This window comes from Mustelus asterias, chromosome 13, assembly GCF_964213995.1.
Source record: "Mustelus asterias chromosome 13, sMusAst1.hap1.1, whole genome shotgun sequence".
NCBI classification, from domain to species: Eukaryota; Metazoa; Chordata; class Chondrichthyes; order Carcharhiniformes; family Triakidae; genus Mustelus; species Mustelus asterias.
Window position 1 is genome coordinate 74,496,659 of NC_135813.1, and position 13,864 is coordinate 74,510,522.

Consider the following 13,864-nt stretch of genomic DNA (forward strand, 5'->3'; position numbering starts at 1 on the left):
CGGTATATATATTATAACAATCAACCTATTTACAAATGAAGCATCTTCCACTATTCTACACAAACTCCCTCAATACATAAACAAATTAACTGCTGGGTAGATATAAATCAGAGGAATTGATTAACTGAAAGTATAACCACATGAAGAGGAAAGTATGTCATTTAATTACAAGGAAATTATTCCTACAAAACTCATCTCCAAACTCCATGGCCTCGGCCTCGGCTCCTCCTTCTGCGACTGGATCCTAGACTTCCTTACCCACAGACCGCAATCAGTAAGGATAGGCAACACCACCTCCTCCCCGATGATCCTCAACACTAGTGCCTCACAAGGCTTTGTCCTCAGCCCCTTACTATACTCCCTATACACCTATGACTGTGTGGCCAAATTTCACTCCAACTCCATTTTCAAGTTTGCTGATGACACCACCATAGTGGGTCGAATCTCAAATAATGATGAGACGGAGTATAGGAAAGTGATAGAGAATCTGGTGAACTGGTGCAACGACAATAATCTCTCCCTCAATGTCAGTAAAACGAAGGAGATAGCCATCGACTTCAGGGATCATAGTGGAGGACATGCCTCTGTCTACATCAAAAGGATGAAGTGGAAATGATCGAGAGTTTCAAGTTTCTAGGTGTCCAGATCACCAACAATCTGTCCTGGTCCCTCCACACTGACACTATAGTTTAGAAAGCCCACCAACACCTCTACTTTCTCAGGATGCTAAGGAAATTTGACATGTCCGCTACGACTCTCACCAATTTTTACAGATGCACCATTGAAAGCATTCTTTCCGGATGTATCACAGATTGGTCTGCTTCTACTCTGACCAAGACCGTAAGAAACTACAAAGGGTTGTGAACATAGCCCAGTCCATCACACAAACCAGCCTCCCATCCATTGACTCCATCTACACTTCCTGCTGCTTCGGAAAAGCAACCAGCATAATCAAGGACTCCACGTATTCTGGACATACTCTCTTCCATCTTCTTCCATCAGGAAAAGGATATAAAAGTCTGAGATTTTGTACCAACCGACTCAAGAACAGCTTCTTCCCTGCTGCCATCAGACTTTTGAATGGACCTACTTTATATTAAGTTCACCTTTCTCTACACCCTAGCTATGGCTGTAACATACATTCTGTACCCTGTTCTTTCCTTTTCTCCTATGTACTCTATGAACGATATCCTTTGTATAGTGTGCAAGAAACAATACTTATCACTGCACCCTAACAATAAATCAAATCAAATTGTAAGTGTCCATGGTAATTGTAAACCTTGCTACTTGCTGGTGGAAGATTAACATTATATTCAGTACAGAAACAACATTTAAATTAATATGGTGCCTTTAATGCAGTAAAACACCCCAAGGCCCCCTATACGAGTGTTATCAGATGAAATCTGACACCACAAATAAATATATTAGAGCAAAAAGATAAGTTTTCAGGAGCACCTTAAAGGTGAGAGAGAGCAGTAGAATCCCAGATTGGTCTAGGAAGCAAATTCCAGAACTTATGGCCAGCATTACTGAAGGAACACCTGCTAATGGTGGTGCAAGGAAAATCAGGGATACAACAGAGGTCAGAGAGGAGAGATCTCGGAGGATAGTGGAGCTGGAGTAGGTTCTACAGATATCAAAGGGAAAGGCCATGGAGGAATTTGAAAACAAGGGTGAGAATTTTACATTCAAGGCATTGAGAGACTGGGAGCCAATGAAGTCAGGGATGAATGGCTGGGAGGTGGGAATGATGGGTGACTGGGACACGGAGGGAGGAAATGGGTTACTGAGAAATGAGGAATGAGTGACTGGAGGTGAGAGGATTGGTGATTGGGAGGTGGAGAATGATTGATTGTGAGGTGAGGTGATTAGGAAGTGGGGTGAAGGGTAACTGGGAGATGGGTGATTGAGAGATGGGGATAAGAAACTCAGGCGTGGGGTGGATGACGGATGTGGGGGTGGTTGACTGAGATGTTGGGATGGGTGACTAGGAATGGGAGTTGGGTGACAGATGGGGGTGGGTGACTGAGATGCTGCGGTGGGTGTTTGGGATGTGGGGGTGGGTGACTGGGAATGGGAGTTGGGTGATGGATGTGGGAGTTGGGTGACAGATGGGTGACTGAGATGTGGGGTTGGAGTGGAATGTTTGACTGGGAAGTGAGGGATGGGTGACTGGAGGTGAGGGGATTGGTGATTGGGAGGTGGGGATGGGTTTTAAAATTATTATTAGTGTCACAAGTAGGCTTACATTAACTCTGCAATGAAGTTACTGTGAAAATCTCCCAGTCACCAAACTCCAGCACCTGTACAGGTACACTGAGGGAGAATTTAGCATGGCCAATGCACCTAACCAGCACGTCTTTCGGACTGTGGGAGGAAACTGGAGTGCCCGGATGAAACCCACGCAGACAGGAGGAGAACGTGCAAACTCCACATAGTGACCCAAGCTGAGAATCGAACCTGGGTCCATGGTGCTGTGAGGCAGCAGTGCTAACCACTGTGCCACCCCAGGTGACTGGGATGTGGATGCGGGGGAGGGGGGGTAGTGAGGGGGTGATGGCTGATTGGGATGTGGGAAGTGGGTGACTGGGATGTGAGGAATGGGTGACTGGGATGTGGGGTTTGGGTGAGTGGGATGTTGGGGGGGGATGGGTGACTGGGATGTGGGGGGGGGGGGGTGGGTGACTGGGATGTGGGGGGGGTGGGTGACGGGTGTGGGGAATGGGCGACTGGGATGTGAGGATGGGTGACTGGGATGTGGGGGGGATGAGTGACCGGGATGGATAGGGGGTGACTGGAACTTGGTGCAAGTCAAGTTAGTTTTGAATGAAGGTAGGAGATGGGACAGCCAGCAATGCATTGTAAAGCTACCAGACACATGGACAGGTTTTTCCGCAGAAGCAGGCGCTGAGGGCAGAGGGGAATGGGCTCTATTCTGGAGATTGTCTTCAAATAGGAAACCAAATGTGCAGTTTATATATTCCATTTAATAATTTAAATATAAAAAAGAGAAACTTTCTTAACCTGTGGATTCACTTTTAATTCAGTGCAATAAGACACAATATTTAAATAGAATCAGAACTGGGCGGGAGGTATTGAGATTGAGCAGTAGGACCCAGAGGAATCCCTCACAGGAACTATAGGGAAGTAGTGAGTGTAATTGCATTCTACATGAAACATCAGAGCATCATTGCCACCGTCTCCCATCAGAAGCTTCAGCCGAATGTAAAGAAAACGCCAGGGCAGGTTTCCCGGGGCTGGCCAGATTTCTCCCAGGAACTTTGAGGAGTTTTGAAAGTTGTGCGTTCAGCTTCAGGCGAGGAAGAGGCGATGGGATCTTCACCTTCGCTGCCAACCTGGGAAATTCGCAATCTTGTCCATACAACCGGCTGTGAGTACAGGCGCTGCTTTACCGCCGGAGCTGGGGGGGGGGGGGGTTAGTTACATTTAAATGGAGAGTGAAATTGTCGAATAAACCAGGAGGTCGCGGAACAAAGAGGCTGGTTCGAAACGTATTTCCTAAGACAGGAAGGATGATAAATATTGAGTAACTGGATCCTTTTCAGTTCCCTTTATTCGCACTGTCTGATCTCAAGAGCAAGACATTTTTTATGTACTGAAATGTATTCTCCTTCGTCCCCTCCCCCCCCCCCCCCCCAACACGCCAACCCCACTTGGGGGTGTTTCTGGACAATACTTTCTCTGGAACGTCAGCCAACTGGCCGTTATTGACACGCGAGTCTGGCCCAACCGGCTAACCCACCGCGGGGGGCTTCACAGCGGAGTCTAAGGTTCCAGTACACCCCACTCCACCCCCCCCCCCCCCCCACCACACACACACACACACACACACACATTCGCTCTCCCTGTTACTGGAGCGATGGGAAATCTGGCTGGTTTTCCTCCCCAACTGTGGGATGCTGAGGTTAGTTGATGCAGACCTCCTGCCTCCCTCCCACCCCCCAACCACTGCTTGGGTGACTCCAGCTGAGGTTGGGCACAAACTAGGGACCAAACCCCAAACCCTGCATGTCTCAGTTAGCCACTCGACCAGATACTAGCAACACAGCCGGATAATAACCTGGTCCTCAGCGGCTCCCATTCAATTTTGCTCTGCAAATTAGGTGTTTGTCAAAAGTATTTTTTAGAAAAAGATACACCTGTGTTTTGCTGCATTCGATTAATTCCTACTGGCGACAACACATCTATTGCTTTTCTGTTCCTGTATTTCAACTAGCTTATTGTAAGCATGGAAACGAATGATTTCGAAAGGAAATCGGATGGGCACTTGCGGGAAATGAACTTGAAGGGGCTGGAGGGATAAGAACTAGGGAGTAGGACGGATTGGATTGCTCTGCGGAGAGTAAGCATGGATTCAGTGGGCCGAATGGCCTCCTGGTCAAAACAGTTGGGACTATACCTAAAGCCTTCGAGACAATTCGGTATAATTTGTTACCTGGCCTGGGACTAGTTGAGCAGAGCAGATAAAATTACAGCGAATGGCAGCACCAACGCGAGCAGCCTGTACATCCAGAAAGTATTGTTCAAGTCAGTGAAACTGGAAACCCATTCTCTCCCAACACCAGACGCTAACCAAATTACAAAGCTTCTTACTAACACCGTTCCTCCTCAAATAGAGGAACTGCTGAACATGGGTTTTATTTTCACTTTGTCAATTTTTAAGGGAAAACTAAATTGTACTTTACACAGTCATGAACTTCTCCACATTTACGTTTCATTATTTATCCCAACTGAAGGCACACCCCTTCCAACAAGCAGTCACCGCTGTAAAAATATTTTTAAATCCTCCCTGTAATAAGCAAGCTTGGGGAATGTATAATTTGTTACTTTCAATCTACCTTTAGATTTTAGGTTTCAGTCTGAGAGCCAGTTATATTAGTTAACCTATAAATTATATTGTTTAACAAATGCAGAAATAGAAGGCTAACCTGGACTTCATTTGATTTTATCTGAACTAATGCCATTGTATGAAGTTTAACACATTCAGGTTAATTCAGGCGGCACGGTAGCACAGTGGTTAGCACTGCTGCTTCACAGCTCCAGGGTCCCAGGTTCGATTCCTGGCTCGGGTCACTGTCTGTGTGGAGTTTGCACATTCTCCTCGTGTCTGCGTGGGTTTCCTCCGGGTGCTCCGGTTTCCTCCCACAGTCCAAAGATGTGCGGGTTAGGTTGATTGGCCAGGTTAAAAATTGCCCCTTAGAGTCCTGGGATGTGTGGATTAGTGGGTAAATATGTGGGGGTAGGGCCTGGGTGGGATTGTGGTCGGTGCAGACTCGATGGGCCGAATGGCCTCCTTCTGCACTGTAGGGTTTCTATGATCCACTAAGTTATTTTAATAGAGATATCAGAAATCTATTTAAAATAATAGATTGACATTACTGTTGTCTGATCTGTGCTCCCAGTAGGCACAATGAGCCCTGATATAGAACATTTCACCCAGTCCAGAGATGTGTAGGTTAGGTGGATTGGCCATGCTAAATTGCCTTTAGTGTCCAAAGATGTGTAGGTTAGGTGGATTGGCCATGCTAAATTGCATTTGGTGTCCAAAGATGTGTAGGTTAGGTGGCCATGGCAAATTGCTCCTTAATGATCAAAGACGTGCAAGTTAGGTGAATTGGCCAAGGTAAATGCGTGGGATAATGGGGATAGGGCGGAGGGGAGGGCCTGGTTGGGATGCTGTTTTGGAGAGTCAGTGCAGGCTCAATGGGCCAAATGGCCTATGTAGGGATTCTATGCAGGAAATAATATGGGAAGTTTAGGATAGGATGTTCTCCCTTTGGATAACATTTGGAATTTTTTTCCTCCCAGTTACTTCCGAGCAAATTGAAATCCTTCACAGAAGATTCCTGCACCTAACTGATGGGAAGGCTACAATGTGGTATTATTACTGTTCTGAATATTGTGATTTCTTAACAACATTTAGAGCTAACTTTTCCCCATGTCTGAGTACCTGCTTGTCTATGTAAAATACTCATCCACTTTGTTTTACAGCAAAGATTGCTTTGATAACATACCAGATCTGGAGTGTAATCCCATTAAGTCAAGAATCGTCAATGCATTTTTTGATAGGAGGTAAGTCTTCAGGTCAGCATTGCAAATTAATGTATTTGGAACTAGCACCTCTCATTTTATACCAAACAAAATCAGGCTGTTGGTGGGGCAACCCACTCTGTCAAATCTAATCTGTGAATTCTGACAACAAATCAAACTCAGACCATTGGACTGGAAGTCTCCTCACTCTAGTAGGTGTCTTTCACTCTAGTAGGTGTCCTTGAGCAATTATAGCTACTTCCAAGTGCAGGCACAAGGTACTCTCTTCCACCTTCCTCCTTCAGGAAAAAGGATACAAAAGTCTGAGGTCACATACCAACTGACTCAAGAACAGCTTCTTCCCTGCTGCCGTCAGTCTTTTGAATGGACCTACCTCATATTAAGTTGGATCTATCTCTACACCCGAGCTATGACTGTAACACTACATTCTGCACCCTCTCCTCTCCTTCTCTATGTACGCTATGCTTTGTCTGTATAGCATGCAAGAAACAAAACTTTTCACTGTATACGAATATATATGACAATAGTAAATCAAATTAAATCAAAACTCCCCCCAAAACTAAAGATCTTAGAGACTGCAAAGATGGCTGGTGTGCAAAATGCAAGTAACACAATGTAAGCAGGAAACATTTATCTAGCTTGGGATTGAAGTATATTGGTAGGCTAGGCTGGGAAAAGGGGGCCTGTAATCTGTGCCATACCTGATCTGGGAATAATGGGTGCTTAAAAGAAGATTTCCTAGAATAAAGACAACCCAGATCTAGTAGAATAAGATCAAAATATTACAATTACTTCAATTCTTCTGATATAAAAATGTCACCCTAATTCCCTTGTGTATTGTCCTAGAAACCTGGGGCTACAATCAAATGGAACAGTTGACGAAATCACATTTGAAAATTTCCTGACCATTTTATCGTTTTTCCAACATATGGATGAGAACCACACAAAAGAGGACTTGGAATACTACAAAATGGAGAAACTGCAATGTAAGGCACTGGTAATAATGATCTTATTTCTGCACTGGAAAATCATGAGTTAAGTAATGTCATAAATATATAAATATATTAACCAGAAAGTAATGTTGCCTTATTGAACTAATCTGGAAATCTGCAGTCTTGTTAAGCCGCTTGTTGCCTGTTGTAATCAGTGACATTTCAATTCAGTGTGCATTGCTGTCAACATTGAGATAATGGTAACTTGTGCATACAAAATATGCCTCACGTCCAAAATGTAAAACGTGGAGAGGACAAATGCAAGTTCAGCCCTCCATCCCACAAAGTTAATTGTCCACAGAATCTCTACAGTGCAGAAGAGGCCATTCGGCCCATCCAGTCTGCACCAACTCTCCGACAGAGCATCTTACCCTGATCATCTACCCCGCTCTATCCCTGTAATCCCACCCATTTCCCATGGCTGATGCCCCTAACCTACACATCTTGGAACACTACAAGGGCAATTTACAATGGCCAAGCAACCTAACCCACACATCTTTGGATTGTGGGAGGAAACCAGAGCACCCAGTTTCTGCTCTATCCACAGTTTTTGACCTTTCCCTCGCTCTACCTAGTTTCAAACTATTGAGTTATTTATTCACTGTATCTCATTAATCTTGTGAATACTTTTTCTTTTAAGTGCCAGTGGATTTTTTTTTTATTCATTCGTGCGACATGGGCGTCACTGCTGGCCAGCATTTATTACCAACCCTAATGTTTGTGGTAGAACTTCCTCATTTAGGTGTATTTCAGAGGAGAGAATGGATTGATGGGTATGGTTGGAAGGAAAGGGTGTGTGTTATCAAGAAGGAATGGGGCTGTTGAGCCAAATGTATCTTCCCAACTGTTAAAAAAATCTCTCTATTCCTATGATGAAGACATCCCATTTTGCTTATTCTAAATTTAAGATCTTATATCTCAGTAGAAACATTATTGGCATGACAATAAAGCTGTATTTCTCTGAAATGTTAATTTCGAATCAATTTATTTTAATTGAGGGAAGCTCTCTCATTTCCTACTTTATTTCCTTCATCTTTATGTGCCAAGCTGTGCTAGTAAGGTTCCCAGCTCATTGTCCCCAACTCCACTCAGAACTGCCTACAAGGAGATGTTCAACATACGGTCAAGAAGGGGAATATGAATATCAAAGATTGCCACTGACACCTGAATCATTTAAGAAAAAGCAATATTCTTGATCTAACAGAGAATGGGATATTTGGATTTCTTTCTGAATGTTTTGTTTATTGCTGGCAGTCCGTTCTTTAAATTAACAGCCATTGTGTGAGAAAGATTTGCAACTTGCATTTAGCTTTGCTTAACTTAGTCATATTTGCTCATTTTCTTTGTTTGATTCAATCCTCCCCCATGGATTTCTTTCATGAAGAACTTGGACAGTGGCCCATCAACGAATTCAAATAATTATCAGATTCCTATTTAAGCAGCCGAACCTGTATAGGAATTCCATTCATTACAGAGATGTTGGGAGATATCCAATTTTGATAGTGACAAAACCAAAGTGAGTGACATAATAACTTATGAGAAACACGAGGATTTCACTGGCTCATTGCTTTCACTGGAGTACAATATTTTCCACACTTTTATCTTCCTTGTAACGCCTTAGAACAGGTAGTAAATATTACTCACTTAGCTGCTTGAATGGGACATAATGAAGAGAAAATTTATCATGTTTTCAGGAACAGTGTGAGAGTCTCAATGTAATACTACCCTTCATGGTACTGATTTTAATTGTTATATTGCATATCAGGCAAACCAGATATGTCACTGCTGTTGCTCTCTCGATTCAGAAAGGCAGAAACAAACAACAGCAAATGTGAAAGTTTTTTTAAAAAGTATTTGAAAATAGTTTGAGCTCCTCCCTGCTCTAATATCCTCATGCCACAGGAGTTACACCCAGCTTAGAATTCAACCCATGACAGGCAGATACCCTATTCTGCACAATAGCTTGTGTCAATATTTTAATTTTTATTTCTGGGAGCCATGGGTCCTGTTGGCATTAATTGCTTATCTGCAGTTGCCCTTGGGAAGGTGATGTTGATTAGTCTTTTTGAACAACTGCAGTCCATTTGGTGAAGGGGCTCCCACAGTGTTGCTAAATAGTGAGTTCCAGGATTTTGACCCAACAGCCAATGAAGCAGTGGCCATAATGTATGTCCAAGCTGGAATGCTGGGGACTTGGAGGGGAACTTGGCAGTAATGATATTCTAATATATTTGATGCCCATGTCCTTCTCGGTGGTAGAGGGTTGCAGTTTGGAATGGCGCTGTCAAAGAAGGCTTGCCAGGTAGCATACTGCAGCCAGGGAGTGCCAGTGAAGAGAGGTGTTTAAATTGGTGAGTGGGCTACTTATCAAGCAGACTTGCTGTCTTGGGTAATGTTGAGCTTCTTTTGAGTGTTGTTGTGGTTACATCCATCCAGGCAAGTAGCTCGTGTGTCAATCTCTTTAGAGACCGATAACTTTAAAAAATAGAAATCTGAACTTCTAGTTAATAGTTGAAAGAGTAACACGTCAAGACTTCACGTTTTAAAACTTTTACTGTAAATGGACAATTTAAAGCACAATCGTTCACAACCAAATATTTGCAACACTATTCCAGTACACTGGAGATTTCCCAGGGCGGGATATTCTGGCTCTTCTCAAAGGTGGGAACTTCCAGTTCCACCAAAGGTGACTCCCCACTACCCCAACCCCCTCCTCCAGCCCCTATGGCAGGTTCCCCAGCATCAGGGCAAGCAAGCCATGCAAAATGCCATAGACCTCGGTCACATTGGAAGATCCTGCCAGCAGCCGACGGTGAGCCACCTTCACCACTGGAAAATCCCAGCCACAGTCTGTCCACAGTTAATACGTATGGTGCTGCCATGGTTTCCAAGGGTAAACACCTTGCACCTTCTTCAATCTGGGCCCTTTTAATCTCTAACAATTAAACTACCCAGGTTTGCTGTCAAGCAGACAAAACACATGACGCCATTCATTTTATCTTAAACTAGAGATACCATCCCAAAGCATAACAATTTTATAAACCCTATAATTGTAACGAGTGTTCCATTACATTTCATGATTTAGGGAGAGGTGTCAGAGTGAGTTTGCACCACAGTATATCCAGTCTCTGGCTTGCTGTGGTTGTCACGGTATTTATAGTGGCGGATCACATTGAGCTTACTTTTATTTATTTATTGTGGATTTTGGCAATGAGAATTTCATCGAATGTCAAGGAGAGCGGATCAACATTAAGTTGAGGTAAACACTCTGGAGTAGAGTTTCCGCTCGGAGCTCAAGCAAAGATCCAGGTGTACATTGCAACTGTTTTGAGAAGTCAGGGCCAGTTTTATGATGGGGCTGGTTTCCAGCAAGTTTTTAAAACAATTAGTGCAAAAGATTGTGGAAACGCCTCTCGTGCCGAATGTAATTTGTGTTTCAGAGGAATGTGATCTTCCGCATTTATTATTCCAAATGTGGCCAGTTTGAGCCGGAGAAAAGCAGCACCAGCGAGACAACTGTTCCTTTCATCTTTGAGATGTTTAAAAATGAAAAAGGCTGGGCTGGATTTTCTGATCTCACCCACAGCTGGGATTCTCCGGTCCTGCTGCAGTGAACGGAAACTTGGCTGAGCACCAAATTCCCCGTTCTCGCTGGCGGCGGCAGCGGGGCGTGAACAGCCAGAGAATTCCAGCTAATGTATTTATTTGCATCTTGTGCAACCCGTTTTGTTGACACATTTAAACAACTCTGAACTTGACTGTAAGTAACAATTATACAGTTGGGTCTTTTTATCCTCTCTTTATCCTCTCAATTTGGGATTTAGCAAGTGTTGAAGTTTATTATCTATTAGTGTCACAAGTAGGCTTACATTAACACTGCAATAATGTTACTGTGAAAATCCCCGGGTCGCCACACTCGGGTGCCTGTTCGGGTACACTGAGGGAGAATTTAGCATGGCCAATGCACTTAACCAGCACGTCTTTCGGACTGTGGGAGGAAACCAGAGCACCCAGAGGAAGCCCACGCAGACATGGGGAGAAGACTCTGCACACAGACAGTGACCCAAGCCGGGAATCAAACCCAGAACCCTGGCACAGTGAGGCAGCAGTGCTAACCACTATGCCACCATGCTGTCCACGGTGAATTTGCTTCACCTTGTCCTCCTTGAAAACTAAACAACTGCAAAGTCCTGGGAATGCTGGAAATCTGAAATAAAAAATACAGAAAATGTCAGAACTACTCAGCAGGTCTGGCAACCTCCTTGGAAAAAGAAACAGAGTTGTTGTTTGTGGTTGGTGGTTAGTTCACTTCGAGTGATTTGTGAGGAAAAGAGAAAAAGTTTTTATTCTTTCATGGGATGTGGGTGTTCATAGCAAGGCCACTAATTACTTCTCAACCCTAATTGATTTTGAGAAGGCAGTGGTGAGCCGCCCTCTTGAAACTCCAGTCCATGTGCAGTAAGTACACCCACAGAGCTATTAAGAAGGGAGTTCTGGGGTTTTGATCCAGCGACAGTGAAGCATGAGCAATATATTTCTCAGTCAGGATGGCGAGTGACTTGGAGTGGAACTTGCAGGTGGTAGTGTTCCCATGCATCTGCTGCTGTTGTGCGCCAGGAGATGGAGGTCATAGGTTTGGAAGGAGTTGTTGAAGAAGCCATGGTGGGTTGTTACAGTGCATCTTGTATAATGGTACACAATGCTGCCACTGCGCCTCGGTGTGAAGGGAGTGTATTCTAAGGTGGTGATTGGGGTGCTGATCAAGCACACTGCTTTGTCCTAGATTGTATGAGCTTTTTGAGTGTCGTTAGAGAGGCATTCATCCAGGCATTCCATTACATTCCTGACTTGTACCTAATAGATGATAGAAAGGTTTCCGAAGTCAGGGAGTGTTATTCGCTGCAGAATTCCAAGCTTCTGACCTGCTCTTGTAACTACAGTATTTATTTTATCATCAATCTTAACCCTCCAGGATATTGATGGAGGGGATTCAGTGAATGTAATGCTGTCAAAATGTCTGACTTATTGGAGATAGTCATTGCTTGGTATTTGTATGGCATGAATGTAACTTGGACACCTATGTATGTTGGGCCAGGCCCCTTTAAGAGAATGGGTCAGGTGACCTGGTACTCAGGCTCCACCCTGGGTGGAGTTTGCCTCGCCAGTCTTGTGCTGACTGTGCTAGGATAAAGACGTGTTAATTAACTGTGCCAGTTAGTTTACTACCCTTAACCTCGTGGGTTTTTTTAGTCTCAATATCAGGCCTCCAACATAATAGACACCTATCTACCAAGTCTGAATGCTATCAGGTCTTGCTGCGTATGGACGCAGACTACTTCACCATAACTTTTATAACTTTCTGCTCTCTTCATGTTTCCTGTGCTTTCCCTCACTCGATGAAATCCTGGCAATTGTTCCATCATAACTGTGGGTTTGGCAAAGGGTGACAAAGCATGCCGACAGGAGATATTTCAGTAGCCAGAAAGTGCACTAGATATGAAGATATATAGATAGCTGACAGCAGAGCCTTAACTAAAGCTGAAGAATGTGAAGGACAGAAATGAACTGCAGGGTTTTTAATAGCTGGGAGTGGGGCCAGCAAAATGGAGCTTCAAAGAGAAAAGACACAAAGAAATGGGCCTTGTGGGTGGGGAAAGTACAGGGAGTATAAAAACATTAAAACATGAAAACATTCTGCTCAACTCGATCAACAATTCATTCTAAATCACATTTACCCACCCTTCAATCCATTTACCTTCATCAATCTCCAATCGAATCCTCAATGTTGGCTTGATTGCTGCCTCAATCACTCAATGTCAAAGTCAATTCCACTCTGAGTCGAGAAACTTTTCCTGCCCCATGTTCAAAATCATTAGCATTGAATCAATTGCCCCCTTAACCACTGGATGTTACTTCAGAAGGAACTCTTCAAATGCAGACAATAAACATATAACAAAACTTACTCCAACTTATAAATCAAAAAAAGGGTTTAATAAAGTAACTTCATTCCTCTAAACTTGGGGCCTCGCCCTGGGCCAATCCAAGCTCCCCACAATTCCTAACAGGTTCTTATTTATAGTGAGTCAGCTGACCATCACATAATTCTGTAATTGTTTTCATGGTTTGGTCAGCTGACCCTTAAAGTTTGTTACCATTGGTTACATTACATCCAATACAAAGTTGTTACATTCTAACACTGGAAGCAGCCAGCTCTGTTCCCCTTGACCTAACCTTGCTGAATTTTAAACACTTTTCCCACATTGCCCCGTACTTTTTCATGTTTTTCTTCGTATGAATATTCTCTTGTACAAGACAGTATCTGACTGAATCTTCATTTTATACTCTCTAACGTCTCAGTATCCTTTTGTATAGGAAACAATCAATGCACACGGTATTCTAAATTAGATCGTGAGGTTCTCAGCTAGCTCAACAATATATGTTGAACAGGATTTTCCAGCCCTTCTGGTCCCGTTGAAGGTGACCCCACCTCCTCCCGCCGCACTGTGGTTTCCTTGATGGTGGAATGGGCGAGTCACATGAAACATAGACATCAGCGGGACTGGAAGATCCTGCCGGTAGCCAATGGTGAGCAGCCTCCAGAAAATACGGCACAGGGGCTGGAGGGGTCTTGGTGGAGGGGAGGGGAGGGGGGGGGACTGGAAAATCCCACCCAATGTTTATATTCTGCACCTCTTGAGATAAAACCCAGAATTATCATTATCCAACATTGCGTCAGGCAGTGGTGGGGAAACAGCTTACTGTTTCAGGTTGATTCTCATCTTAACTGCTGAGTAGTTCCA

General features: G+C 43.9%; 1 protein-coding gene across 1 annotated transcript in view; it reads left to right on the forward strand.

The window, feature by feature from the left end:
* Positions 1–3,139: 3,139 nt before the first annotated feature.
* tesca (tescalcin a) overlaps positions 3,140–13,864 on the forward strand; it is a 36,959-nt gene continuing 26,234 nt past the window's right edge. The window contains exons 1-4 of the mRNA XM_078227012.1: positions 3,140–3,391; positions 5,830–5,899; positions 6,013–6,093; positions 6,919–7,058. Coding sequence (XP_078083138.1) covers positions 3,331–3,391; positions 5,830–5,899; positions 6,013–6,093; positions 6,919–7,058 — 352 coding nt within the window. The 5' untranslated portion in view covers positions 3,140–3,330. The remainder of the gene's footprint in view (positions 3,392–5,829; positions 5,900–6,012; positions 6,094–6,918; positions 7,059–13,864) is intronic.